The sequence below is a fragment of the Meleagris gallopavo genome, chromosome 6, assembly GCF_905368555.1.
Source record: "Meleagris gallopavo chromosome 6, MGAL_WU_HG_1.1, whole genome shotgun sequence".
In the NCBI taxonomy this organism is placed as follows: Eukaryota; Metazoa; Chordata; class Aves; order Galliformes; family Phasianidae; genus Meleagris; species Meleagris gallopavo.
In genome coordinates, this window is record NC_139409.1 from 10,354,371 (window position 1) to 10,382,131 (window position 27,761).

Consider the following 27,761-nt stretch of genomic DNA (forward strand, 5'->3'; position numbering starts at 1 on the left):
ACAAACATCTGGTACATCTGGTCAACTTGCTATCCGTGTCAAGTAAAAAAGAGGAACAGACAAGCACACTGCATTTAAGTGTATTTCAATTTTATGTCTTTGGTCTGTGTTTGGATTTCACTGTTTGCTGGAGATATGCAAAAAAGAAAGGACAGAACACAGGGGATACACAAAAAAAACTGCTCCAGAATTCACTCAGGCTACACCTTTATCTGAAAGCTCTTACAGTTTAGTGTGAGACACGCCACCAAAAGTTACTATTAAAAAAAAAAAAAGAAACACCATGAACAAAAAATAACAAAATGAGAGGTGAGAGCATGCATTTTTGGGGTTTCCAAAGCCAGCAGCCAGCCAGGAGGCTGCTGCTGCTCCATAGGCCCATGGCCAACTAGAATGAAGGCTGGGTTTGTCCCTGCCGTAAGCACAAATACAGCCAGAGATGGACAACAGCACTCCACACAGTCAGCTGGAATTACCTGATCCTCTTCCTGAGCAGCATGAAAGCTTGCCAGAAGAAGATGTGTAAGCTATATCAAGTAGCTGATCTTGGGCACTCAGACCACCAAGGGCCTTGCTTTTCCAGGTGTCCTCAGCTTCTGGCACTCTGGGCAGCTGTGCCAGCGCCTCACTGCACTCACAGTGAAAAAATTCCCTCACATCTTACCTAAATCTTCCTCCTTTTAGTTTAAAACCATTCCTATCACTATCACTATTACACGTGTAAAAAGTTGGTTTCCTCCTGTTTATAAGTCCCCTTTAAGTACTGGAAGGCCGCAACGAGGTCTCCCAGGAGCATTCTCTCCTCCAGGCTGAACAAGCCCAGTTCCCTCAGCCTGTCTTCATAGGAGAGGTGCTCCAGCCCTCTGAGCATCTTTGTGGTCCTCCTCTGTACCCGCACAACAGCTCCACATCCTTCTCGTGCTGGTGCCTCCAGACACGCGCACAGTTCCCCAGGTGGAAGCTCTGCTCCTTTCTGCAAGCACCCACCCAAGGCACGTTGCAGGGCGGTGCGGTTGACAGCCGCATGTAACCAGCACGCCCACAGGCGCAGTCGGACAGACTCTCACCAACCCAAGACCGCGCCGCCCTGACGGAAGCCGGGAGCTCTCGCGAGACTTGAGGACTGCCTTCCTGTTTCCCGCGGCGTGGCGCTGATCGGGCGGCATGGCGCTGTACAACTTCAAGAAGATCACGGTGGTGCCGTCCGCCAAGGTACGGCCGCGCGCGGTGCCGCGCTGACAGGAGAGCGCCCCCCTTTTTCCTTCCTGCCTGCCCCCGTTGGGCTCCGCGCCGTGCGGCTGCCGGCCGCCGTTGATGGCGCTGAGGTGCGGCCCTGGGCCGGGTTGTTCCTTGCCTGGCCGGGGAACTTTGCTCCGTGCCGGCGGGGTGCGGGCGCCTGCCGGGTCTCCGCCAGAAGGAGGCGGGTGCTTATCGCGTTGTTACATCGTGATGGCTCGTAGCTGACCGCGCTGCTTTGGTTTGCAGGACTTCATCGATCTGACGTTGTCCAAGACTCAGCGGAAGACCCCGACCGTCATTCACAAGCATTACCAAATCCATCGGATCCGGCAGTTCTATATGAGGAAGGTGAAGTACACCCAGCAGAACTACCACGACCGGCTGACCCAGATCCTGACAGACTTCCCTAAGCTGGATGTAAGTGCAACCCCAGTGCTCACAAAGGAGCTTTCTGTAACTGGGGATAATTCTGCAGCAGTTGCAGTTTGCAGGTCGGAGTGGTGCCCAGCAGGTCCTGATGAGAATAAATTTGGGCAGATGTGTTCTATAGAAGTGTGTAGAGAAGTAAATTGTGTCTGTGGGTGTTTGCAGAGGTTTGGCTGTTTGACTCTATTGGCTGGAAATGCTGTTGGCAGTGCTGGAAGTTGGAGGTACCCAAGCACATCGCGTTGCCTCCACCTTCGGTTTTTCAGGAATGTCACTTCAGGTGGCAAAATGAATGTTACTCTCAGCCCCATCAGAGATAGTGTTGGAAATGCACTCTGACACGGTGTGCGTGGTCATAACTTCCCAACTACAGCTGTGTCCAGGTGCCCACTGGGGCTTCTTTATGGGTAGCTTCATATATGTGCTTAAACCCTTCACCTGCAGCCCTAATTTTTCGTGCTGTTTTTATACTCACTGGATTCCTGCAAATATCGCCTGCGTTTTAATATCTCATGATGAAATTTCTCCACATAAGTGTGTAAATAGCTAAAAATAATTCGTTTAGAAGAATTTAAGGTGTTGCTTTCTTGGAAAGCCAGGGGATTTATCTGGACACTGAATAAACCCTTATTATCCAATCTTACCTGTAATTTAGCACTCAAACAAAAGGAGGAGTTAACACTGTTACTGTGTTTCTGCTATAAGATGAATTTACTATTAGAAACTGCTTCTGCAGGCTTCTTGCAGTTTCATTATTCAATAGAGGAAAGTTCAAAGTTGAAATCTGAAAGTATTTTGCAGTGCAAAAGACAAAATGGAAACTTGGTCTGAGCCAGTCCAAGGTATCATTGCATAAAAACTCAAAGTATTGACAATAATGCATGTAATGACAAAGGGGGTTATTTTTGTTAGACGAGGTAGTAATGAAAATAGTTTGGGTTGTATTGTCACTTGTTTTGTTGTATTGGAGGAAAAAATGAACTTACATAGTTGCCAAGAAATTGTCATCTTCAAGAAAATAAGGTTAATTTTATGTTCTTTTTTTTTTTTTTTTTGGACTTAGGATATTCATCCTTTTTATGCGGATCTGATGAACGTTCTGTACGACAAAGATCACTACAAGCTGGCTTTGGGACAGATTAATATTGCCAAGAATCTGATTGACAAGTAAGGAATATTTCTTTCTTCAGTTCTGTACGTGTGAGGTTGGTTGCTGCATCACTTCCTATTTTGCTGTCCCTGCAGCGTTGCGAAGGACTACGTGCGCCTGATGAAGTACGGGGATTCTCTCTACCGCTGCAAACAGCTGAAACGTGCTGCTCTGGGACGGATGTGCACCATTATCAAAAGGCAGAAACAAAGCTTGGAATATTTGGAACAAGGTTTGTGTAATAAATGCAGGAATATAAAGACAGAGTACATTGTTATTCGTATGAAGAATAAGAGTTAAAAGCAGGAAAATGTGTTAGGTACAGAATGTAGGTAATGAAAATGAAATAGTTCTCAAACCCCCAAACATTTAGAATTTAATTTTCAACTAAATAGTTCTCTTATTTTAAATTTAAAATGCTATGGTGTCAGTAATAGTTACAAAATCTCTGTACTCACTTAAAGATCCTAGCTATGCTTGTGTTTATCATTATTTTCACAATTATATATCTGAAAAATTCATCATAGAATCATAGAATGGCCTGGGTTGAAAAGGACCACAATGATCATCTAGTTTCAACCCCCTGCTATGTGCAGGGTCACCAACCACCAGACCAGGCTGCCCAGAGCCACATCCAGCCTGGCCTTGAATGCCTCCACGGATGGGGCATCCACAACCTCCTTGGGCAACCTGTTCCAGTGCCTCGCCACCCTCTGAGTGAACAACTTCCTCCTATTATCTCACCTAAACCTCCCCTGTCTCAGTTTAAAACCATTCCCCTTTGTCCTATCACTGTCCACTCTTGTTAACAGTCTTTCCCCCTTCTATTTATACACTCCCTTCAAGTACTGGAAGGCCACAATGAAGTCTCCCTAGAGCCTTCTCTAAGCTAAACAAGCTCAGTTCTCTCAACCTTTCTTCATAGGAGAGGTGCTCTAGCCCTCTAATAATCTAATCATCAAATATTGTTAAACATTTTCCAAGCAGAGGTCCTTATTTCAGGCTCATTATTGCTTACCTCAGGCTGTTGCTACCTGATATGTGGACGCAGTCTACCTACAGGACGGTGGTCTTCATGTGTGAAGTAAAATTTCTTTTTTTGTTGTGTGAAACTTCTGGAGTTAAAAAACAACAGTACATTTTCATAAATGACTGCTCATCAGTTTCTGAAGTTGAGAAAAGTTACTGAGCTGTGTTTTAACACTTAACGTGAATTTTTTCTTCCATTCAAATGTGAATTAAGACAAATATTTCAGACATCTTTTAAATGTTTCAGTGCGACAACATTTGTCTCGTTTGCCAACCATCGATCCCAATACAAGAACTCTTCTGTTATGTGGCTATCCAAATGTTGGGAAGTCGAGCTTTATAAATAAGGTGTGTGGTTTTTCTTTAAATAATATTGAGATACCATTTACTTAAGGTAGAATAAAATTTATAGCACTGTCTGATCTGAGGGTTAGCAAATTCATATGGGTGAATAGAGGCTGACTGAAATTTCTGGAGGGATATATGTAAAATTAGAGCAGATTCCACTCATAAAATTATTATCTTTCCCAAATTAGTGTGTATATGATTAATGCATTTTCTGATGAAAATGATGAGTGATTGCAGAGAAACAGCCCAAATAACCATTCTTTAGCTTTACTGTAGCAAATGCAGTGAGTTATGATTATGATACACAGCTTGCAAGTTCAGGAAATATTCAGTAAATGTCCTAATAAATCTTGTTTTAAGGTTACAAGAGCAGATGTAGAAGTGCAGCCGTATGCCTTTACCACCAAATCTCTGTTTGTGGGACATATGGATTACAGATACCTGCGCTGGCAGGTAAGAACTGGTATCATTTTGCATTTTCTTGCCAGAATCAACTGGTTACAATTTGCCATTTTGCAACCTGAATTACATTTTTGTGCCTTGGTGAGAAACACTTGCCTGAGAGCTGCTATGTGTCAGGTGGGGATAGGAGTCCAAATCTGTTCTAAAAACATGCACATATGTGTACGTTTTCTGTTTGGGGAAGAATTGGGACTGGAATGTCTGAGTAAGGCCAGGTCCCTTCTTGTCAGTATTAAATTCAGAGCCATTTGGGGGCAGGGCTGTCCATATTTGTTTGCTTCTTGTTTCTTACTCTGAAACCTGTTGTTTTTGTATTTCCACATTCTCAGTTTAGCTGAGCTTGTGGTCTTATTTATGACTGAAAGGAATACTGCAGTCTTCAGAAGATAATACGGACAAGAAATCACAAATATGTTATAAACCAGTGTATCAATTATGATAATTTTAGGTCGTAGATACTCCTGGTATTTTAGACCATCCTTTGGAGGACAGGAACACCATTGAGATGCAGGCTATAACTGCGCTCGCACATCTGCGTGCTGCTGTGCTCTATGTGATGGATGTGTCTGAGCAGTGTGGGCACGGCCTGGAGGAACAAGTGGAACTCTTCAGAAATATTAAGCCATTGTTTGCTAACAAGGTAAGTTTGGCTTACATTATTTGTAAAATCAGTATTTTTGTAATGTGATAGCTTGGATTGTGATTGTTCTTTCTCTTTATTAGCCACTTATAATTGTTGCAAACAAATGTGATGTGAAGAGAATTGAAGAACTTCCTGAAGAGAGCCGGGTGAGCCTGATGTTCCCACCCCTGTCTTTCTTCCAAAATTAACAGAAGTGCTGTGTGCACAATTAGTGGACTGACAGAACTTAGATTGGGCAAAAAAAATTACATGACCACTTCTTAACTATTTAATAGTGTACTGGAAGGTAGTTTTCCAAGTCTTGACCTTTATGCCTGGTGTGTATACTTGCATTGTTTAGTATGCATACTTACCAGAGTATTGTAAATACCAAACTGAAAGCAACTCCTCAGCAGTTTTAGAAATCTCAGACACTGTGAGATCTTTTAATTACTGCTGTAGTTGGAATTAATGGATTTGTTCAATAGGGGCTGTTTCAGTCGTTTAGAGATAATGAGCCCTAGACTGATAAGTGGTACTGAGCTGATTTTAATAGGAGCTTCTACTGGGCAGCAGTTCTGTATACAGTTCCTTTGTATCTACAAGTTTGAGGACACATGCAGTTTGTGTTTTCCTTCTATCTCTTTTTCTGTTTTATTTATGTGTCATTTACAGTTGCTGTATAGGAAGTGGTTATTTACTTACAAATCAACAGATTAAATAGAACTGCAATTGTAAAATTTGTCATCTTTTTAGAAACACATTTTAATAGAGTTCCTCAGTAACAAGTTGCATATATTGCCACTGGGTTAAAATTTCAATCCTTGGTGTAATGGTGTATTAAGAAATAGGCAGAATGTAATTATTTGTGATAATATTTCTATTTCAGAAAATATTTGAATCTTTTGAAGCAGAAGGATTTTCTGTAATAGAGACAAGTACCCTAACAGAAGAAGGTGTGATGCAAGTTAAAACAGAAGTATGTCTCTTTTCTCTCAATTTCATTCAAAAGGAATCAGAGAATCATAGAACCCTTAGAGTTGGAAGGGACCTCTGAAGGCCATCTAGTCCAGCTCCTCTGCAGTGAACAGGGACACCACAGTTACATCAGGTTGCCCAGGCCCTGATCCAGCCTTGCTTTGAAAGTCTCCAGGGAGGGGCCATCAACCACATCTCTGGGCAACCTGTTCCAGAGCCTTACCACTCTCAATGTAAAAGACTTCTTCCTTCTATCTAACCTAAATCTGCCCTCTTTGAGCTTAGATTTTATTGTCAGTTAAACTGTGCTAAAAGCTTTTAGTGTGGTGTTCCTAATAGCACATTGAACACATTAGGTGCAAAGGGAAATGTAATGGTTTGCACTGTGTTAGATATAATCTGTTTTTTGTAAGACTTTTCAGGGTCTTGTGGCTTTCTCTTACTGTCAGCTGATAAAATATTGGTTATGCCAACAAAACAGGATCATTTGCATATACTCGTGATACTTGTTATATAAAATGTGCTGATCCTTTCTTGAGAGCTAGAAAGGTGAGACAGAAGATTAGACAGAAGCTGGGTACTTGGGATTTAAACCTTGCTGTGCTACTTGTCACATCAGGATGACTTCATTCCTTACCTTATGTTGCCTCGTGCACTTTCAGGCCTGTGACAGATTGCTGGCCCATCGTGTTGATACTAAAATGAAAGGAAATAAAGTGAATGAAGTGTTGAATAGATTACACTTGGCCATGCCAGCCAAAAGAGATAACAAGGTAGGCTGCATGTTTACACTTTAATATATTTTCCATTTCTAGTCCTATTCAATAGGACTAGAATTCTTTCTTGGCTTAACACATTAATGAAATATATGTTGAGATTTTCTTGTTGCTTTTTTTATCTACAACTGACTTTGCTGATAGGTTAGTCAGCTTGGGACTTCATTTCCTCTAGAAACACACTACATTAAAATTGTGATTTGCAGTATTATTAAAAGAAATGTTTCAGACAGGTTTTTTTTTTTCCTTTTTCCTGGGGTGAATTGTTGCATTAACTTCAGGAGCGGCTGCCTTTTATACCTGAGGGAGCAATAGCACGTAAGAAGCGCATGGAAGTAGATACACCCAAGAGGAAATCAGTAAGTGGTATCTCTTAATTAGGAAATCTACAGATGGTTTTAAAATACTTAATGTTAGCAAGTGGATTTAAAATTAGGAGCTCTATAAAATCATATGTGTCTTTGCAGGAGAGAGATCTTGAACTTGAAATGGGAGATGATTATGTTTTGGATCTTCAGAGTAAGTAATTATACAAGTCAGTATTATTGTTGGTCAGGAAAGTTTGATTTTATTGGAGAAAACTTAAAATGGATTCCTTTCAACTGAGTGCCACTTTTGTAGTCCTTCTGTTCCACAACTGGTGATGGTCACTGATTCTTCATGTTTTCTGATGCCTCTGAGTGGCTGGTCTGATGGTTCAGGTTAATTTTCCCTTTAATCTCATTAATTCTTGATGTGTTGGACTTTGTGACTCCTGAACAATATTTGGCAGCAGACAGAGGATCAGAAGGATTTGTGAATATGTCAGAGATACTGCGAATTTTTTCCCATTTAGGGATATGTTGTTTTTTTTTTATTGTGATCTGTTGTTTTCTGTCATTGAACATTCTACTCTGAAATTATCTTAATCTTTTTTATTAACTTTTTTTTTTTTTTTTTTTTTTTTTAGAATATTGGGACTTAATGAATTCATCTGAAAAGTATGATAAGATTCCAGAGATATGGCAAGGTCACAATATCCTTGATTACATTGATCCAGATATAATGAAGGTGAGTTTTCTGTCATTCTTTTCACACTTTCTTGCCTCTTCATCCCTTTGTTATTTTTTTAAGATACGATATTCATAGATAAAAACAGTATTTTGTAAACCAGTTCTTCCACACTTGTCTGCACTTGTCATGAGAAAGGACACTCTTTTCTGAGTGACCAAAGTCACAATTTCAGGAGAATGGTGGAGAATTGCTTTATTTTATCAGAGCAAAGGTTTGCAGGGAAAGTTGTATTTTCTTACTCCTTGACTGTTGCTGGAAGGAATGTAGTTATCAAAATGTATTATTAATAATAAGAAATTAACCCATCTAATTTCTGTTTGCTGGAGCATGCTATTGAAGGAAATAGACTGAATTCTCAATTTCTACAGCATTTTTATGTAATAACAAGCCCCATTCTTATTTCTTGCTGGTCCTTAAGAAGAAGTTGTGAGTACAGACTACAGAGCCTGCTGGTTGGGCAGTTGGGTTTGTCTGGTTTGCTAGTGCTCCAGAATCATGGTAAATGTAGAGAGAGAAGGTTTTTTGAGGTTGTGTTGCCAGAAGTGGCACAGTTACATTGAGGATTATAAGTCTAAGATTTGATGAACATCCCGATTTTCATTTAATCTTTTCTAAGAAACTGGAAGAATTAGAGAAAGAAGAAGAGCTGAGAGAAGCTGCTGGGGAGTATGACAGCGAACCAGAAAGTGAAGATGAAGAGATGATGGAAATCCGACAATTGGCAAAACAGATCCGAGAAAAAAAGAAACTGAAAATTCTGCAGTCAAAGGAAAAAGACACTCGAGGTCCAAGGATGCCCAGAACAGCTAAAAAGGTGAGTAGATAACCCTGTAGTTGCTGATGTACAGTAACTGTGTGGGAATGTGTAGTTATTTGGGGTACTGGCACTGATGTTTTTCTCATGTTTGACCCTCTCCCTCACAGAAGTGCTCCTTAAAGCTCTGATAACTAAATAATGGGGGGGTGCCAAACAAAATGAACAAGTAAGAGTTGCCTTTTTTATTCCTGTTATACAAGTGAGTCTACTGTAAGATTCCGTATATATTATAGAAAAACTCCTTAAAAACATAATTCAGCTTGTTTAATTGGGTTGCTTTTTTTTGAGTGTTTTTTTTTTAATATATTAAGACAAAAGTAAGATAGAAACATCATTCTTTAGAAGAAACACACACAATTTGCTAATTCTTTTTCCAGGTGCAGCGGAAGGTGCTAGAGAAAGAAATGACCGATCTTGGACTTGACATGACTAATAAAGATGATGTAAGTTTCTGCTAATTTAACACTGTGTTCATCTGAAGGAGATCAGCATTTTTTTCAAGGACGCTTGAATTGCACATTGCAGTTGGCATGAGAGAGATGGGATCTGCTGAGAAGAAAATAGGAGGCAGTCGATACTGCTATTTTTTTGAGTGTTGGCTGAAAACTTGCTAATGTTTGAATAGAATCACTCCTGTATATACACAGTGCATTCTATTACAAGTAGTTTGCAATTTGTGTAGGATTCAAGATTAGGATTTGGCTGAACGATTGTCATGATTGCTTTGTGAGACACAACTGTGTCAAAATTAGCAATAATGACAGATCGAGCTGATCCTTTTACAGTTCATTAATGCTGGGACTTATAACTGAAGTTTTGATAGCTTGGCTGGAGTTTTTTTATGTAAGGCAGTCAAAGTACCTTGAACCTTTGGGAGCCATTTTGTTTTATCATAAATTTTAAGAACTACTCCATTTTGTACAGCAAATCCAGCAGTAGTATGGCTGTGTGAAGCTTGAGACCTTGAATTCGTTAACTGAACACAGGCTTTTGAAACAAGGAATGTCAACATTGCACATCTGAAGTAAGCATTCGTGCTTCTCAGGGCTGATATGCCATGTTGATTCAGTTGCTATCTCCATGCAGAGGAATTTGAGATTTATGCTGTATGGTGATAGTTCTTTGGGTTTTTTTCCTGTAAACAGCCACTAATCAGAGCAGGGTTTGTCATTGTTTTGTTGCTGTTGCAGAACTGCTTCAGTAGTGCTATTCATTCCTTTGTGTTTTTGTTTTTTTTTTTTTAATCCTTATGGATGAAGTGGCAAAAAAAAAAGGTTTATAAAACTGGAGTTAATTTTGAAAAGGGTATAATAGTATTCACTAGGACTTGAATATTACTGTGAGACAATGACCAACAGTTGGTAAGATATGATACTGTGGAATAACTGTGGAACTTCACATCTTTTTGTCTTTCAGTATCCAAAAGAACCATTTGTCCATTGACAATGTATTGTAGCATTTTACTTCCTGTTCTGTTTTTTTCCTATTGGTCTCTTTAGAAATGGAGTATCTGAGCTGATTGTTTCTGTTGTTAATAACCCAAGTACTGTTCTGGATTTCAGGCCCATTATGCCAGAAGGTCTCGTAGTGTTACAAGGAAACGCAAACGTGATGAGTCTGAAACCCCTAAATCTATGGCACGCAGCCGCAGCTCCTCTCGTCCACCACGGGATGTCTCTGGTCTGCGTGACGAAAAGGTTTGTTAGGGTTAATTACCTTCTACAGCAAATGAAACAGCATCGTTGTACTTAAACTGGTTTCTGGGAAACTTCATACTAGGGCCGTTGTGCAGTTGAGAGTTCATCTCTCTTTGCAGCTTTGTCTTCTGATCTTCTGAACTCTCTGCTCTTAAGAATGAATAAGCTTTTTTTTTTTTAACTTCAGATGTAATAATACAAAGAAAGCACATTTTAAAATGTTAAGTATGAAGAAAGAATGATAAAAGCTGTACATCATAACCTATTAGAAGGGCTCTCCCTTTAATAAGATTGGAGTTTTGAGCGTAGCATGATTGCGTTTTTAGTGTGCTGGGGAAGAGTTTTGTTCAGTTTTGTTTGCTTTTAAGAGAGATTAGTGTCATACTGATAGTGTTACAGAGTAGCAGATGGTTGCTTACTTCAAGTATTATTTCATGTCCTAGAAAATCCTTTGTGTTTTTTTAAAGGGTAAAGCTAGTTACCTGAGCTACTGAGGAAGTCATTCACCGTGTTTGTATGCTTGTTTCTAAATAGATGGTGAAGAAAGTCAAGACAATGGCAAAGAAGGCTCAAAAGAAAATGAATCGCCTGGGCAGGAAAGGAGAGGCAGACAGGCACATCTTTGACACCAAGCCAAAACATCTGCTGGCTGGAAAGAGGAAATCTGGTAAAACACAGAGAAGATGAGCAGTCTTCTGAATTAAAGCATACAGTTATTAGAACTAATTTCTAGTCCTGTTTTTCCTTTTGATAACGGAGAATATTAACAAAAGCACACATTTGTATTGTGGGCGACACAGTTGAAGCTCAGAGGGGGAGAGTTTCTGATACAGGAGTTTGGAGTTTTCAGTGAGTCAGTAGGATTGTGAGAGACTTATCAATAGCCGTGGCAGAAGCTGTTTCTAAATAGACTTGAAAAATGACACTCCTAGGTTGAGATAAGGATGGTTAAGTAGAAAAAACAAAAGCTGTGCACACAGGTAAAGCAAAATAAGGAATTAATTCACTGCTTCCCATTGGCAGGCCCTTTGCATCAGCAGTGCTCCATCAGATGTGATGGTTACTTACTGGGGCAGACAGATGCTGTAATTCTCTTCTGCCTTCTCTCCCCCAGCAGCTTTCATTGCTGAGGGTGATGCCCTGCAGTATGGGATTTCCCCCCTCCTCTTCCTTTCTCCCCAGCTTCTGTTGCTGATCACAAGGTCCTGTGGTATGGAATCTTTTGGTTATTTGGGCCCAGTGGTCCTGACAGTGTCCCCTCCCCACTTTTTGTGCTTCCTCAGCTTCTGAAGTATCAGGGTAGTGTGAGAAGCAGAGGAGCCCTTGATTCAGTTCAGCAATAGGTAAACATCGTGTTGTCAACACTGTTTTTCATCACAAATCCAAAATACAGCACTGGATGAGCTATTAGTGAAGAAAATTAACACAGCCAAAATCAGTGCTGTGGAGTGTTCAGGTGTCAGCTTGCATATACCACTGTTACCTTTATGGATTTCCATTTATAGTCTGTCCCCCTTCATGTGATTTGTTATTAAAAATACTTCTTGTGTTGCAAGGAAGTTCAGTGTGGAAAAGAAAAATACTTAGAACTGTTCACAGGATTTTAAGAAGTGTTTGGCAAAACTTTGCTTTCTTTATGCTCACTGTTTCTATGGCAGGCTGGTTTCCCAGCTTTTGCCCCGAGTTGCTTATTTGAACTCGTGGTAAAATAAAACCACACCTTGTTCACTCCCAACCATATCACTTCAGTGCTTAGTCAGCTTTTTGTTCCCATGTCTAAAAAGAAAAAGCCCAGCCCAGGTTTTTAGGTTAACAGTTTTAATAGTCAGCCTTAAGAGAACATTTAAAAGTAGGGCAGGTATTTCAAAAGCTATTCAGAAGAGACTACTTAGGTACTGTAGCTGATGAAACCAAATTCAAGACAGCTGTTACACTGCATTGCTATTCCCTCCTCCACCATTCTTTGCTTCAGGTCAGCATACAACAGCTTGGCCTAAAACCTCTAAGTGTGGAACTATGGACACAACTGGGATGAGCAACAAACTAGAAAAGTTAAATCTACCTTGCCATCAAACACAGACTAGTTGAAATCATGTTTCACAAGTAAGGGGAATCAGTATGGAAAATACCCTATTTCACCAAGAAAACACAAAGAAATTAACTTAAGAAATCTATGTGGGGTGGCTGTGGCTTAGCTCTTACCCTCTAGTAGATTTTTCTAATTAACTGAAATTAAGACTTTGTGTATGCCTATAGATTCTCAGTCTTGAATTTTGGAGTTCAGGAGATTTGAGCTTTCCAGGACATTGGGAAGAAATCAGATGTTGCAGTAAAAAGTTTGTCTCAAGCTGCCTTGTTTTCTGTAAGGTGAGGAAGACTCTCCAATGCACATCCCTTCTCCAAGGACAGGCTACGGTCAGTAGGTAGTTACCTACCATCTACATTTAGGGTAATTAAACATTACTTTCTAATTAAAGATGTGCAGTATTTGCTCACTAAAAGAGGCAGGGGATGGCTAGAAAGATTTTAAAAAGAATTTTAAAATCAGTGTTTATTATCTAAAGCTATAACACATTGTGTAGCAGTTCAAAGTGAAATTCAGTCCACACAGATGATCCAATTACTTGAGCTTTCACATATCTGATTAACTACACAGTACAGCAGCCAGAGAGATCTGTTCTGCAATTAAAGCACTCCTGATCACTTTGAATTAATTGTTTTTCTTCACAGACTAGTTCTGTCGCATCAGTGCAGAACTCACATGGGTTTGTAATTAGCATTCTGGAAGATGCACTGATATAAAATTGAAAATGCACCATCTCTACCGAAGGAGCTGGGCAGGAAGTGCCCACACTCCCTTACAGCACATGCAAGTCTGCAAGGCAGCAAGAGCAAACTGGGCACACGCAGGCTGAGGGTTCTTTAGCACCACATGAGGTAACAGAAAGATGAATCAAGGGGGTTTCTTATATTACTGGGATGGAAGAAGAGGTGAAGAGATAGGAAAAATCATTGGCTACAACCATCTGTTCAAAGTCACTTGTTAAACATGCTCCAGGTGGGCCATTTTCCCTGCACTCGAGTCACGAGTTACCACACAGACATCACTTCAGCCTTCAGCATCTCTCACTGCAGCTATGACATTCTGTGTATTTTTTCATGATCAACAAATTTGTTCAAGTTATGTAAGTTATCCCACCACTTAAAAAGAAAGGTCTCTGCTATTAGTTTAAACCAGGGAGTAATCTTGACTTCGTTCCTCGAGGCTCTGTCCAGAAGTTGCTTCAGTTCTTTCTGGGTCACATAACAGTAGCTCTGGATCTCGTTGGGATCAGGATTCAGCGTTACATCCTTCTGCACAAATAAGATGTAGTCTATCTCATGTTCACCCCAGATCCCATCAGACTTGGCCTTGTAGTGAATTCGTGTCAGATAGAAGATTTCTTCCGGAGTAACCTACAACCAAAACACACGTTAGGACCAGCAGCAAAGCAGAATAACTGAACTGCTTGGCAGCACAGAACAATTACCAGACACTGCTCTCTTCCTAGGAAATTATTTTTTCAAGTGTACAATTGCAATGCATTTCTTAAGAAAAAAAAAATATGAAAAAAGTTATTATACATTGACTATGTAAACTGCACAGCATTTCTCTAGTTGGGCTTACCCTATAATATTTTGACCAGATCTCTCCACTACAGTAAAGTTCAGATAATATTTACCAGAGCCTAACGTACGCTTAGGAAAGCAGTGATGAACAAACATCTGCACCTGGCCCTTGACACTCCAGAATAAATGAAGAATTCTCCAATTCATCACATCCTCTGCATTTCTAAAGTTAAATTCAGTTTTAGATTTCACACCTGCCAGATGTGAAGATTCTTAGTGCTGTTAAGAATCCCCCTCCTTTCTCCTTCCTTTACCTGCTCCATAGGAATTCCTAACTCTGCTTTCATTCGTCTCTGTGCTGCTCTCCGAACTCCAATGGCATCATTTTCTTCCAGTTCCAGTGAGTGGCTCAGCGGATGGCTACAGCAAGTGTTGGTAAAGCAATCTGAAAGAAGTTTTTAATCAGTACACTTTTGACATTACAAATTGCTACAAAAGCCCTGAGATGTAGAGCAATCGATGCACCACATTCTCGTTTCTCATCTATAGAGGACAGTCAGATAAAAAGGAGAATATTTCTACCCCTTCTTCTTCTTTCTATGCATACTTCTGGATTTATCTCTACCAAATACTCCTTTGTTCTTAACCAGAGGAATTAAAACACTCACTCTTTACATCTACCAAAACTATTTCTCCAATGTCATTAAATGTGTCTTGCGACAGGTGAGTGTATGTGTTTATCCTTACTATAAACAGGACCAGACAAGCCAGGGAGCAATAATTTCCCAAGAGCACATATATCGATAAGTTAGTGCTCTCATTATGTTGCTCCATCCACAATAAAAGCCATCCCAAGCTCTTAAAAGTATCTCCTCTCCAAATCAGTAAATCCTGGAACCACTGCAAAGGTTTTAGAACTTTATGTTACGTTCTGCAGGAGTTACACTGCAAAATTAGGCTGGCACATCTTAAAACACTGATTTAAAGCCATACGTTCTGTGTGCAATGTGTTTCAGTACTTACCTGGAAATGTGATTTTAGCATTTGACCTCTGCTGCAGTAACAGTTTATTTTCTGTATTAAATAAGAAAACACTGAACGCTCGGTGCAGTAAACCTAAAAAGCAAATACACAGAAAGCTGTTTTATGAAGGAAAAGAATCATATGAAAAGAAAATGTAAGGCTTGGAACTGCCCAACTTACTGGTAAACTAAATTCATAATTCTTCAAGTGTTTAAAAGCAAGCATTTGAGGAAAAACTCGAGAGCTTTCCCTTGGATTTCTGTGCCAGTTTATACTAAACATTATGAAGTTAGAAGAGTGTAAGAACAATGCAGCAGAAGAGTTACACGAAGCTCTGTCCATTCACCAGTCTTAAGATGGACAGGTGAGCTAAGGTGGGGTGCAACATTCAAAAAAAGACATGACACAAAAATCCTGAAAAAGGTGTAGGAAATTTAAAGAAGATTTGAGAATTTCAAAATGGCACTGGAAAATAAACTTCTTCAAACACGGAACAATCGCCTTTTTATTCTCCTTCCCGTCCTCAACACAACTGTATTTGTTGTTCCTCATTCTTCTGGGAAGCATTCTCCTTGACTAGAAAGATGGAGGGCACAAACTGCAAAGTTCACAAATCTGACTAACCCAAAGGAAAGCCCATCAATTAAAACGACAACAAAAACCCTTTCCTAATAGAAGTGGCTGAAGTGGAGCACCGTGTTCTTCCTCCACATTGCTTTATTTTAAAATATGACATTTTAAGGCCAATGGTACCCTGGATCACAAGAGGAGCGGTCAGCAGGGCGAGGGAAGGGATCATCTCCCATTGCTCTGCCCTCCTGAGACCCCACCTGGAGTACTGCAACCAGGCACAAGAAAGAGTGGAGATGTTGGAGCGGGTCCAGAGGAGAGCAGTGAAGATGGTCAGAGGGCTGGGGCAGCTCTCCTATGGAGAAAGGCTTTAGGAGCCGTGCTCCTTCCACCCACAAACGCACTGCTTTAGCTGTCAGCATCCCGTAAGGACGCTCGGCCCGACTCGGCTCGGCGGAAGGTCGCAGCGCCGCACCTCTGTCGATGTTGTCATTCAGATGGCAGTTCTTCTTCGTGTCCGCCCCGATCCGACGGTCGTTCTCATCGATGAGGATGCACATCTCAGCCAGCAGCTGCACCTGCTGCTCGTCCAGGTGCTCCGTGCTCACCTCGGGCATCGTGACGGCAGCGCGGGCTCTGCTGAGGGCAAGGAGGAAGAGAAGAGCGATGCGGGGCCGCCAGGTTCCGCGTCACCGGGCCGTCGGACACCCCTCGCCCCGGGGAGCGCGGCCCGAGCTTTCCCTCGCAGGCCGCCGCGCACAGCCCCGGCCCGCAGCCCTACCCCGCCTCACCTCACGGTCGGCTCCGAGTGCAGACGGGCGGCTGGCGGCGGCGCTTCGCGGTGACCCCACGCGCTGAGGCGGCAGCACCGCCCCTGAAGGACGGCGGTCCCGCGGTGGCCCGCGGCAACGGCCCGGCGCAGCACGCGCCACATCGTCGTCACCCCGCGGCCACCAATAGCGGAGCGTCCGGGCGCTGACGTCACCGGATCGCCCGATCGCCCCACCGCGCTGCGGGACCGCCGGGAGGGGGGGCTTTCACTCACTTCGGAGTAAGGCGTCGAGCACAACCAATGGCGAAACGGCTGTGTGGAGGCACTAGCCAATAAGAATCAGGGAATAGCGGAGAGGTAGCCAATAAGAGCGAGGAAACCTCCGGCCAGGGCCGGCCCAGCGGGGCGGAGCCGCGGCCTGTCTGGGAGGCCTGGTAGGGCTTTAGCGTGTGAGGTGGTGCCTTGTCTTGAATCGCTTGTCCTGAGCGAGTGGAGTTGGGACTTGTGGTGGTACCGCAAACATCTCTCACCATATTCCTCACTTGCTGGTTTTATTGCTCCAGAGGGAGATAGATCATAGAATCACAGAATGGCCTGGGTTGAAAAGGACCACAGTGCTCATCCAGTTCCAACCCCCTGCTATGTGCAGGGTCACCAACCACCAGACCAGGCTGCCCAGAGCCACATCCAGCCTGGCCTTGAATGCCTCCAGGGATGGGGCATCCACAACCTCCTTGGGCAACCTGTTCCAGTGTGTCACCACCCTCTGTGTGAAAAACTTCCTCCTAATATCTCACCTAAACCTCCCCTGTCTCAGCTTAAGACCATTGCCCCTTGTCCTATCACTGTCCACTCTTGTAAACAGTTGTTTCCCCTCCTGTTTATACGTTCCCTTCAAGTATTGGAAGTGAGGTTTCCCTGGAGGCTTCTCTTCTCCAAGCTAAACAATCCCAGTTCTCTCAACTTTTCCTTAGATCTGTCAAGTTTGCAAGTCTCCCTTCCTTTTATTAATGTAACCACACATTAGCTATACAAATCTGTCTAAAATAGTCTAACTGCCAAGGACATCCATACAGAGACAGCCTGGTTGACTGCACATTCTCCTGAGAATGAAGCTGTGTTGGCAAAGCTTCTGCCCCAAAGCCCATAGGCGCTGTCTGTAAGTGAGGCAGAGCTGACACTCAGCACATTTACTCAGGAATGCTGCTCTCTGCCCTGCAGCAGCTCTGTGCCCATCGCAGAGGCTGAGCATGCAGGTTACAGCCTGCCACACACTGGGAGGTAAGGAGCACCTCACTGTCAGCAGCAGTTTATAGAAGACAGTTATGGTGTTGGTCAAGCACTAAAATTGCCCAACTCATTGATTTTTTCAGGCATAGAGAAAAAACAGAAACACCTTTTCTGGACAGGAATCGAGCACAAGCAAGATGTCAAGGTGAACTGCTCAGATCTGGTCATTCTACATGTGCGGATATGCACAGTGATTATTCAGGCTATGCGATGGAGTCACACCAGAAGAGCGTTCCTACAGTATAAGGAAGAGATTTCTTCCCTAGTAATGAAGCATTTTAGAACCTGACTGTCAGAAACAGCTGTCTTTAGCTCTGGGCAGAGAAGCAAAGTATTTCACCTGTACTGATGTTTGTGAGCAACATGTCCCAGTTCCCAGTGGATAATAAGAGATAAACGAGCAGCCAGAAAGGACAGCAGAATCAAAACAAACCCTTATCACAAAACAGACAAGTGAGAGATCTCCCAAGCTTTTCACTAAAGGCACTTTCAGGATCAGGTGTTTGATGTCATCTGTATCATCTTTCATCTCACTCACTCCCCCTCCTCCAGCCTTGCCCTGTACCTTCAAAAAGCTATTTGTGTTGAAAATAAAACATCATAGCTTTTGTAATGCTATACATTACCTTGAAACCTCAGAAGTTTTGCTCCACCCTGCATAAACAGAAACATGCATTAAATGACACGTATATTTCTTTAAGACTTGATTTAATTTATGCGGTTCTTGAAGCCTGGTGATTGTTTTCAAACACTGTACCAAGAAGGAAAACAAAGAAAGCAGTTTCTTTTCACTGCTGGGAAGTCTCTCATTTCACCTGAAAATCCAAACAGCTGCAAATCACTGATGGAATTTCACTGTCTGCTCAGTTAAAGGGAAATGCAAATCCAACAAACTGGAGCAGAACATCTTAATTATCCAGGAAGTTAAACTAGAAGGCAGCAAACTACAGGATAAATAAATGCAGAGTATCATGGCATTGGACCTCAATCTGCAACACACAGACTTGTGGAATAAGCCTATCCTCAGTTCTACACTTGCCAAAGAAAATATATTGTTTCTCCATTCTTCACATCCAGTCTGCCTTTTTTTTTACGCTTCCTGCTCACTTCTTAAGCTTAAGACTGCCAGTTTGCTCTTTTTAGCTAAAGAGCTACCCAGCTCCTGATCTCCCTGAGGAATCCTTCTAGAAGTCTGCTTCTGGCCCAGAGTCATAACTCTTCAGAAAATATTTGCCTGAAGGATGCAGAGCCAACACTAGCCTGGACTTCATCAGTTCTGGCAGGTAGTACCTCCCTGTCCTAAACAATCTGCAGTTTGCTTGGCTCTTCGTTCTTAGAGCACCTTTTTCAGGAGAGTGCATTGCTTTTAGCTTGCTTCAGAGGATAGACAGCTGTGATGGAAAGTGTTATGACAGAGAGCTTTTGGATGCTCCTGCACAGCATAAGGTGATGATAAATAATATAGTAAACAGCGCATTTAGCCAGGAGTTATTAAGAAGTTTCTTATATGTAGGAAGAAATGATCTCCTACAGTGCTTTTCTCCTCTAGATCTGTTTTTCTTTCTTTTAGTTTGAGCACTAGATAGGAGGTCCTGCCTTTTCCCGCTACTTTTACAGACTTGGAATTTTTTTGTTTGTTTGTTTGTTTTGGAGCTTGAATCTTCTGTTCTTTTGCTAGTTTCCTAAACCTTGTATCATGCATTCTCAATCCAGCCATGAGTAAAGAAGTAGAGTTGCAGATGGTCTCGAAGGTGATATCCAGGAAAAAAAAAAAAAAAAAAAACAACTGACTTTTACCACTATACTAATGTTTATTTAAAAGCAAAACAACATAACAAAACAACCACATAAACAAAACAGCAGCAACAAAAAAACCCTCATTTAACTCTTGATTAGCTTCATGCTGACTAATGCTGCCCCATATTTCTCTAGGCTCCTATATAGTTATATAAGCGTATTTTTAAAAATCAAGTAGTCTGTGGAAAGCAGTTTGGTCTGCACTTGCTGCTGTAGACTAAACAGTGCCTTTCTACCCCTGGAATGCATATCAAAACCAAAACAGCCACAAGGCTGGTGTGATAGCAGTGCCACTTGCCACACATTTCCATATGAGGCCTGCTGGTTTTCAGGTGAGAGTTAGCCCTTATCGAGGAAGAAATCATTTAATCATCATTTCCTTACTGCGGTATTTCACATTGCTTCTTCAGGAAAGAAATGGTGCTATCTTTATTGCCCCCTGCTGTTAAGAGTGAGCGAAGGAGGGAGTGTTGCAGAGAAGGTGTTACTGCAGGGAAATCTTGGATGTGGATTCATGTGTGATTTCTGGACATTTTTTCCCCCCATTTCTTCCTCCATATAAATGTAATGGTACAGTAGTATTGTATTAGGATGATGTGATTTTTGTAGGGATAATAAGGCTTAAACATTTAGCTGGGGATTGAATCACTGAGGACTTCAGCTGTGACATGACTGAGATAACTGCAATTGCACTGATTATATAGAGAATTCAAAGTGGTCAACAGTGGCATCTACTGAGGTTGTGTTCCACCCCAGACAGCTCTGTTACACCTTCTGTCCATCTTCTGCCAGTGCTGTCTCTCTCTCCTTGAAGCTATTTAGATATTCTTTTTGCTCTGTTCCCTGCTGCCTTTGGTAGCAGTGAAAATAAGGGAATAGGGAAAAAAAAGGAAGTCCTCAAGCCATTAGGCTGCTTGTCTTGGAACACAACCTCCAGTGAAGATGCCAGTACGTAGCTAAACCTCGTGGATTTTGTCTGTGTCAATACAATTAAGACATGAGCGCACAAAAGGAGGTAGAAAGGGAAAAAGAAGACAAAAGAGATCGGCTGGCACAGCTGTAGCTGGAAAGGACATGAAAAGAAAATGTGCTAATCATTTTAGCCCTTGCAATAAGGCACATGTTCTCTGGCCTTTCCACGGACCTCTTCTGAGGCTGCAGGCATCTGAGGGAGGAGAGGAAATAATTAGGCAGAGGCCTCTTTTGACTTTCATCATCTGCCGCAATGAATAGGAATGTGAGGTGGAGGCTTCTGAGCGTTAATCACCAAAGGAACAAATCCCATTTCAATTATGAGTTGTACGCTTCAAAGCGAGCAGCCTGCTCGCAGAACACAGCGCTTGCCCTTGATTTACTGTTCCTGCCACACTGCAGACAAACGAGAATTACAGATCTGGCATTTCCTTGCCAAAAACCGAGGCATCTCAGCAGTGCTTTAGGCACGTTTCCCCACGGGCGCTGGGGCAGCCGTTTGCCCCCGCTCTGCTCAGGGGAGAGAGGCAGCGGGCGGGACTCGGGCTGACACAACCGCACACCCGTGCCGTATCAGCCCCACACGGGCCGCTCCGACCCCGCTCGGCGCTCAGCGCGGCGCTGAGGGAGGGGCGGGGCGGCTCGGTCTCCATGGCGCCGGGGCGGCGAGCGGGAGCCGCGCGTTGCTTCCGCCCACCGCCGGATGTCGCCGCGAGGGCCGCTCAGCCGACGGGCGCGTCGTTGTCGGAGCGCGGCGCCGGGCTGCTCGCCGCCGACGTTCCCCTCCCTTCCTCGCCTTCCTTCTCCCCCCTCCGCCGCCGCCGCCCGCAGCCCTGCCCCTTCCCGCCCGCCCGCCCGCCGGGGCTGACAGGTGAGTGCGGGGCCGCGCCGCCCCCTCCCAGCTGCCTCGGCGGGGCGCGGACACTCCGCCATCTTCCCGCCCGCCGCGACCCCCGCGGCCGGCAGCGGTTCCCCGAAGGCTGCGGGCGGGCCGGGGGCTGGGCTGGGCCTAGGGCCGTTACCTGCGTATTGCTGTCGACGCGGTCCCGTGAGGTGACCTGCGCGGTCATCCCTAAAAGCGGGAGCTGCCCTGTTATTATTTGTGTAACCGCTGAGCCTGAGGCTGTAGGATCATCCGGTCCTGCAGCAATCGAAGACTGGGAAGCCTGCTTAGGAGGCTGCGAACTCTGTGTGTGTGCTGCTGTGTGTGTGAGGACAGGCCAGGCGTGGCGGCTGGGTAACGCGGACTGAGTCCTGTTCTGTTCTGTGCGCAGATGGAGTGGGGATGGGAGGCAAGGGCAGCGGGGCAGGGACGGGCTGCTGGCAGAGCTGGGCTGCTGGCAGAGCTGGCCTTGGGCAGCGGGAGGCGGCCTGGAACTGCGCTGCATATGGCTCACCTCCATCGTGATTCGTGTGCAGTATTTCTTTCTCTTTCCCTGAGCTCAGTATTGTGGAAATGAATGTTGGAGGAGAATGAATATATTTCTTATATTAAAAGGCTGAGTAGATTTCAGTTTCCAGCTGTAGGAGGGGGAAACTATGAAGATTGTGCTTGCGCAAAGATGAGGAAAACTTCTTCAAGCTGAACCTTGAGTCGCTGTTCAGGACTGTCTGTTCTCAGTGTACCTGAGAAAACAAACTTCTGCCTGTCCTTATCCTTGCAGTTGCCTCATCCAGCCTGTCAAATTTTGACTTGTTACAATGTTTCTACGTATGCTTTCTATAACAGTAGCTCCTGGAAAATTTACTTAAAGAACTGGTGGAACCACTTCTTTGGAGTGATTCAGTGTCGCTGAATACACCTTGAAATTACTCACACTCTGTTGTTCAGGCACTCAGTTTGGAATGTCACAGCAGTATCTTTCTCGATAAACAAAGTTCTGAAACAGTTTTCCAGGCAAGCCTGCTGTTGTCATTTTTGTTTACCTGATATTTTAAAAAGCAAGCTGGTAACCTCAAGATTTCAAAGATATATTTTCATACAAATAGTTTATCTTAGATAAAATCTCATGCTTGCATGTGTCATTCCTAACATTCTGTTATTACAGAAAGATACGTTAACATAGCTTTGTGTGTTGTGGGCTGGGGCAATTTCTTTGAGAAGTGCATTCATGAGATGTTAGAATTCCAGGCAAAGGCCAGTGTCACTTGTATTTTTAATGCTGCTTTCTCTATGTGAACACTTGTCCTTAAACTAGGTTTATTATGTTACATTTAAATATAACTTTCTCTAAGACTGTCTGATGTGGACATGCTCATAGCTTGTCTTACACTTAAATTTAGGACTTCTTAATAGTTGCAGAGCCTCTTGACCGAAGTGCCTGAGAGCGTTGATAAGTCATGTGAGGAATCTTGTGAGTGGGGTGAAAATAAGAAGCTTCTGTGTGAACTAGAAACTGCAAACCAGAGTTACTGCACCATATAGGGAGAAGTGGTGGTGTTATTGGTACGTTTGTGATGAGGTAGGGATTATGTTGTGGAGTTTGTAGGCCCTGGAGCAAAGGCTTGCAGCTTGTTTTGGGAGATGAAGTTCAGGCTGTTTGGGATGCTGCTGCTTCCAGCCTCTGCAGGTGAGTGTGCCAGCACCAGGAAATGGGAGAGTTTCCTTACAAGCCAGCGGAATTTGTTGTATTTTCACCATCTGGTAATTCCTACTGATGGTTGTGAGACTTAATGTTGCAAAGCAGTAGGACTGGGGACTCGCTGTGCTGTTGCACACTGTCCGGAGATCTAGTAGGCCATATGAGGAAGTGCTTAGAGAGTGTGTTGTGTGAAGGTTGCTTATCAGTGCTTCAGGAAAGCGTGCTGAATGTGCTAGACTTAGTATCAGAGCTGCTTACTTCTGTTGCTGTCTTAACAGTAAAATATTTTAATTTGTTAGCAACTGATGTATTCCTAAGTGAAGGTATTAGAGATCATTCTGCTTGCATAAAAACGTACTATCAGTTTATCTGCTACGCTGGTAGTAAAAGCCTGATCATTGTTTGTTTAGAGACAGCACAGTAAGATTCTGGCCTCTAAATGAGCTGCAGTGCTTCCTTAAACAAATACCTTTGTTTAAGGTAAACCACCTTGGGATTCCTCACCCTCAGGTCTTGTATTTGCCTACCTGTACATGCAGCCAGACTGCTCCTGAGCTGTTAGGGATTTGCTGATGTAGGAGTGAGAGCCAAAGGGTCTGTGAGACAGCTAAGGAAACAAAACGTGTTTGGAGGCTGCTCTTTAGGACTGAACTAGCAGAAAGTCATTTAGCAGGACTTGATGTTCTTTATTGAACTGTCCAAGAAAAATCAGCTGATCAATACTCATTAATAAAATAAAGCACAATACATATTTGGGTAGATAGGTATTCGTAGTGTTTAATGCAAGATTGTATGGTATGTTGCATGTAGTATTTAAGCTAATTGAAAGAGCATATTCAGTGAGTGTGGTTAACACAGCTCTCTAAAGAATGCTGTATGCTTTCAGTACTTCAGCAGTTCTATGTCAGAGTTCTTTGCTCTGATGGTATCAGTGGACCCAACCAGGTTTCTTTTACATCCTGGATAAAAAGTCAGCTATTTTAATAGTAGTTATTGTTTAATATCAGCTAGAATAAGTATATATGGTGAATGATATAGCTTTTTTGCTGTGGTAGTTGGCAGGCTCAGTCAGTGATACGTTTTGATGGGATTGCAACATTTGCTGACATAGTCGAATTGGCAGCATCAAAGCTTGCTAGCAGCAAAACTGGACTGCTTTGCACTTCAGTTTTGTGTTAGAAGCTTGCTCAGAGTGGTTATCTACTAATGTGCTGGAGTCTTGTGCAGCTTCCAGCTGCATAATATAATTAAAATTCATCTGTGCAGTTTCTTTATGAAGGAGGTTGTCACCTTTTCACTGGTGGCTGATTTCCCCTCTGTCATGTCAAGTAACATCCAGTTTTGTTTGAAAGCATGCAGTACTAAATTTAGGAATAAACAAGTCACATTGTAATGCTGGAGTGGGTTTTGCAATGTTTGAGTGCACCTATCACTAGTTCTGGCATGATCTGTGATGATCTGGAGTGCTTTTGTTTCCAAAAATTTATCTTTAGGAAAATGCCTAGTATTACAAAGAAGTCTATTTAACCTGAACTTTCTTGAGTGTGCTGTACTCTTGAAATTTGTACTGAACTAACTACATTTGAATATATAGTGTCCTTGAAAGTAATTGTTCACTGAAGTCCTGATGTGGAGTCCTCAGTACAGGAGGGACACAGACCTGTTGGAGCACATCCAGAGGGCCACAAAAATGATCCCAGGGATGGAACACCTCCCTACAAGGACAGACAGAGAGAGCTGGGGCTGTTCAGCCTGGAGAAGAGAAGGATTTGAGGTGACCTGATAGTGGCCTTTCAGTATCTAAAGGGGAGCTACAGGAAAGAAGAGGACAGACTCTTTAGCAGGGTCAGTGATGATAGAACAAAGGGAAGAGGTTTCAAGCTTAAAGATGGCAGATTTTGGCTAGATATAAGGAAAAAGTCTTTTACATTGAGAGTGGTGAGGAACGGGTTGCCCAGAGATGTGGTTGATGCCCCATCCCTGGAGGCTTTCAAAGCCAGGCTGGATCAGGGCCTGGGCAACCTAATGTAGCTGTGGTGGCCCTGTTCACTGCAGGGGAGTTGATCTAGAAGGCCTTTAAAGGTCCCTTCCAACTCTACAGATTCTTTGATTCTATTTAAAATGGAAGTTTCACTCTTTCAAATTTGATGCCTATGCATACGAACAAAGGTTGTAGGTGTGTAGATTGACTTTCAAATTCCCTTAACTCACGAGTAATGCTGTCAAAACTGAGTTATATGTAATTTAGAACTTAATAACTGTAAAAATTCTTCTCTTTCCCTTCCTTCACTGCTGCATGAAAACAACATGTAAATTGGCATCTTTATTTCTGAAGGTGTTATTGTTGCACAGGACAGTAAGCCTGTTGTGGTAAGCCTTTGTCTTATTTAGTGTGCACTGGAATTTTGTTCTGAAACATATTTGCAACAGAAAGACCTGAAACTAAGTAAGAGATTTAAGAGCACACAGAAATCCAGTACAATTGTTTTGTTTTGATACAATCTTTAAAATAGTAAGTGCTGGTATTGCTAAAGTTTAAAGAAAATGGAGCAGGGAGATCTTGGGTAAGAGATGGTGCTGAAATTTCCGGATGCTTTCCCTTCCAGACCTGTATGTTGTTTTGAATGAACAAAAAAGGAAATGCAGTACTGCTGTTTGGTCTGAGCTCTGACACTTCTTAAAGCAGATTTTCTTCCTGGCTTCAGCAGTATCCACACCCCAGGAGTTCTTTTCAGCGGCCTGCTGCTCTTATTCCATGTTCAGAAGTAGAAGCATGCAAGTAGAATTGGTTGGTTGCTGCACTGAATTAATTTTTGAGTAGTGAGACCAGTGTGCATTGGCAACAAGACCAACGGCATCTTTGTTCAGTGCCATTTCTTTATTATAGCTGAATAAATTGGTAACTGGCTGCACATCTGCTGTTTACTGTTACTCTAATGAACTATTTCTTGTGAATACACGGTAACATCTGTTACAGAAAGGTAGGTGACAGAACTTTAATTAAACAGACTGTAAAGTATGATTTGAGTTTAATTAAACAGCGTAATTGAAATACCGAAGTGTCTTTACATTCAGGAAGTAGTAATCACCTATGGTCTCTTTTCTAATCACCTGTGGACTCTTTTCTAGGACACTTTTTTTTTTTTTTTTCCCTGCTTCTGCTGATTGACTTGGTCAGAAATTCATTTGGTGCCATTCTCTTGAGGCTCTGACAGATTGCTGTGTGAGGAGCACCGTGCAAACATGGCATTTTCCAACACGGCTGAGCAGAAATGCTCAGCATGGTTTAGAAGCTCACTTGTAATAACAGAGTGCTTGTTTACCTTTGCTTGTGTGCCTTTACTGAATATGCTTTAGTTATACCATTCTTTTTTCCCTTTTCTATTTTATTGGAAGCACTTTTACGTACTCTGTTTTTAGCTTCTGTGAATTCAGCTTCATTTATTCAGGAAGCTATTCCCATCCTTCCTGGTGATATTTCACACTGCTTGCCCTATTTGTAAGGGGGTAGGAGGGAAATGAATGCAACTTCTCGGAACCCACTTGTAACACTTGAATGTTCTGATTAACCCTGTGTGACTAATGATATGTCAGGGGTCATTTTAATGCCTTTTTTCTTAGTTTGCTTGACTCAGATTTGTCGCTCAGCCTTGACGTGTGTTCCCAACTCCATTGCCCCCTTCCCGTCATCTGCTGTGTTCTAACTACAGATGTTTCAAAAATGTGAAATACTTTGCTTTGTGTACTACTGACTGTTTCACTAATCAATATTTAATGTGGTTTTCATAGGATATGTAACATGACACTGATATTCTGGACAGGTAATTCTCGCTGTTTGACAACTTTACGTAATAAGGGGAATCAGGTAACTGCTAGAAATGAGCACCTGATGTATTTATTTTTTTTAGCATCGTATTGCCAAGGATCTGTTCTGTAAAATCAACTCTTGGAAAATCTGCAGCTGCTTACTGTTGCAGTCAGTGGTGAAAACATTTCTGAAATTTCAAAGAGAAGTTCATGTTTAAAGGGACACCGTCATGACTTTTGTATTCAAATTTATGTCTGGCTTTTATAAGCTGGTCGTTACCGCTCCCTTACTAAAAGGTGACGTGGCCTTTTGGTGGAAGTAAGAGTAACATGAAAGGCAGTTAAGCCGGACCCCCTCTGTTCCTCCTTCCTGTCTCTGTGTGCACATGCCTGCTTGTCGCCTCTCGGTTGCAGCTTTGCTCTGGCTGCGTGCAGCCCGCTGCAGGGAGCTGTGCATGCTTGCTCTCCCTAACAGTGCATGGATGTGGTCATGCTGGGGCATGAGCAGAGCACGGCGAGTGCTTCGTATCTGGCCTGTTCTGTTCGCTGTGGAAGTAGAAACTCCTTGTATTTCATGTGAGAATTTCACCCTGTGAAAGTAATCATCTTGCCTCCTTGACCGTGTCCCTTTAAATTCTACATGGCACAGTGTGCTGGTCTATAGCTGCTGAATCTGTGTGTCCCAGAGCGGTCCAGAACAGTGTGTTTCGCGGTGAAGTGCTCTGAAATGAAGTAGCTTGGC

General features: G+C 42.8%; 3 protein-coding genes across 6 annotated transcripts in view; 2 read left to right on the forward strand and 1 right to left on the reverse strand.

Moving 5' to 3' along the window:
- The first annotated feature begins 933 nt into the window (after positions 1-933).
- Positions 934-11,323, forward strand: GTPBP4 (GTP binding protein 4). Its single transcript, XM_010712413.4, has 17 exons — positions 934-1,212; positions 1,486-1,656; positions 2,729-2,832; positions 2,911-3,047; positions 4,092-4,192; positions 4,553-4,645; positions 5,103-5,294; positions 5,378-5,443; positions 6,166-6,255; positions 6,917-7,027; positions 7,312-7,389; positions 7,498-7,549; positions 7,980-8,080; positions 8,700-8,897; positions 9,278-9,343; positions 10,463-10,597; positions 11,132-11,323. Exons 1-17 carry the CDS (start codon positions 1,165-1,167, stop codon positions 11,282-11,284), a joined length of 1,896 nt encoding a protein of 631 aa, XP_010710715.2. The 5' UTR covers positions 934-1,164; the 3' UTR covers positions 11,285-11,323.
- A 1,075-nt stretch (positions 11,324-12,398) lies between these two features.
- Positions 12,399-16,759, reverse strand: LOC100549470 (isopentenyl-diphosphate Delta-isomerase 1-like). Of its 2 annotated transcripts, none has more exons than XM_085227058.1 (5): positions 16,591-16,759; positions 16,275-16,438; positions 15,230-15,322; positions 14,521-14,651; positions 12,399-14,053 (listed from the first exon to the last, which is right to left on the reverse strand). In XM_085227058.1, the coding sequence occupies exons 1-5, from the start codon at positions 16,731-16,733 to the stop codon at positions 13,733-13,735; spliced, it is 852 nt and encodes a 283-aa protein (XP_085083184.1). In that variant the 5' UTR covers positions 16,734-16,759; the 3' UTR covers positions 12,399-13,732. The 2 variants fall into 2 exon arrangements, with proteins under 2 accessions (XP_085083184.1, XP_085083185.1); XM_085227059.1 differs by having other exon boundaries at positions 16,275-16,435; positions 16,591-16,758.
- A 4,487-nt stretch (positions 16,760-21,246) lies between these two features.
- The window catches only part of WDR37 (WD repeat domain 37), a 40,153-nt gene continuing 33,638 nt past the window's right edge, over positions 21,247-27,761 (forward strand). The window contains exons 1-2 of one of the 3 annotated variants that reach the window (XM_085227056.1): positions 21,247-21,501; positions 27,002-27,033. The gene's annotated coding sequence lies outside the window, so the exon portion shown is untranslated. Of the gene's footprint in view, positions 21,502-21,889; positions 27,034-27,761 lie in introns of those variants that run through there. The other 2 variants (XM_085227057.1, XM_003206972.5) reach the window with 2 other exon arrangements.

Coding starts and splice junctions, on each gene's coding strand:
- GTPBP4 (XM_010712413.4), top strand. CDS start 1,165: ATGGCGCTGTACAACTTCAAGAAGATCACGGTGGTGCCGTCCGCCAAG. Junction 3,048..4,091: donor CTTGGAATATTTGGAACAAG/GTTTGTGTAATA, acceptor TAAATGTTTCAG/TGCGACAACATTTGTCTCGT. Junction 5,444..6,165: donor AACTTCCTGAAGAGAGCCGG/GTGAGCCTGATG, acceptor TTTCTATTTCAG/AAAATATTTGAATCTTTTGA.
- LOC100549470 (XM_085227058.1), bottom strand. CDS start 16,733: ATGTGGCGCGTGCTGCGCCGGGCCGTTGCCGCGGGCCACCGCGGGACC. Junction 15,323..16,274: donor GAATGACAACATCGACAGAG/GTGCGGCGCTGC, acceptor TTTGCTTTTTAG/GTTTACTGCACCGAGCGTTC. Junction 14,054..14,520: donor TAGGAATTCCTATGGAGCAG/GTAAAGGAAGGA, acceptor TTTTGGTTGTAG/GTTACTCCGGAAGAAATCTT.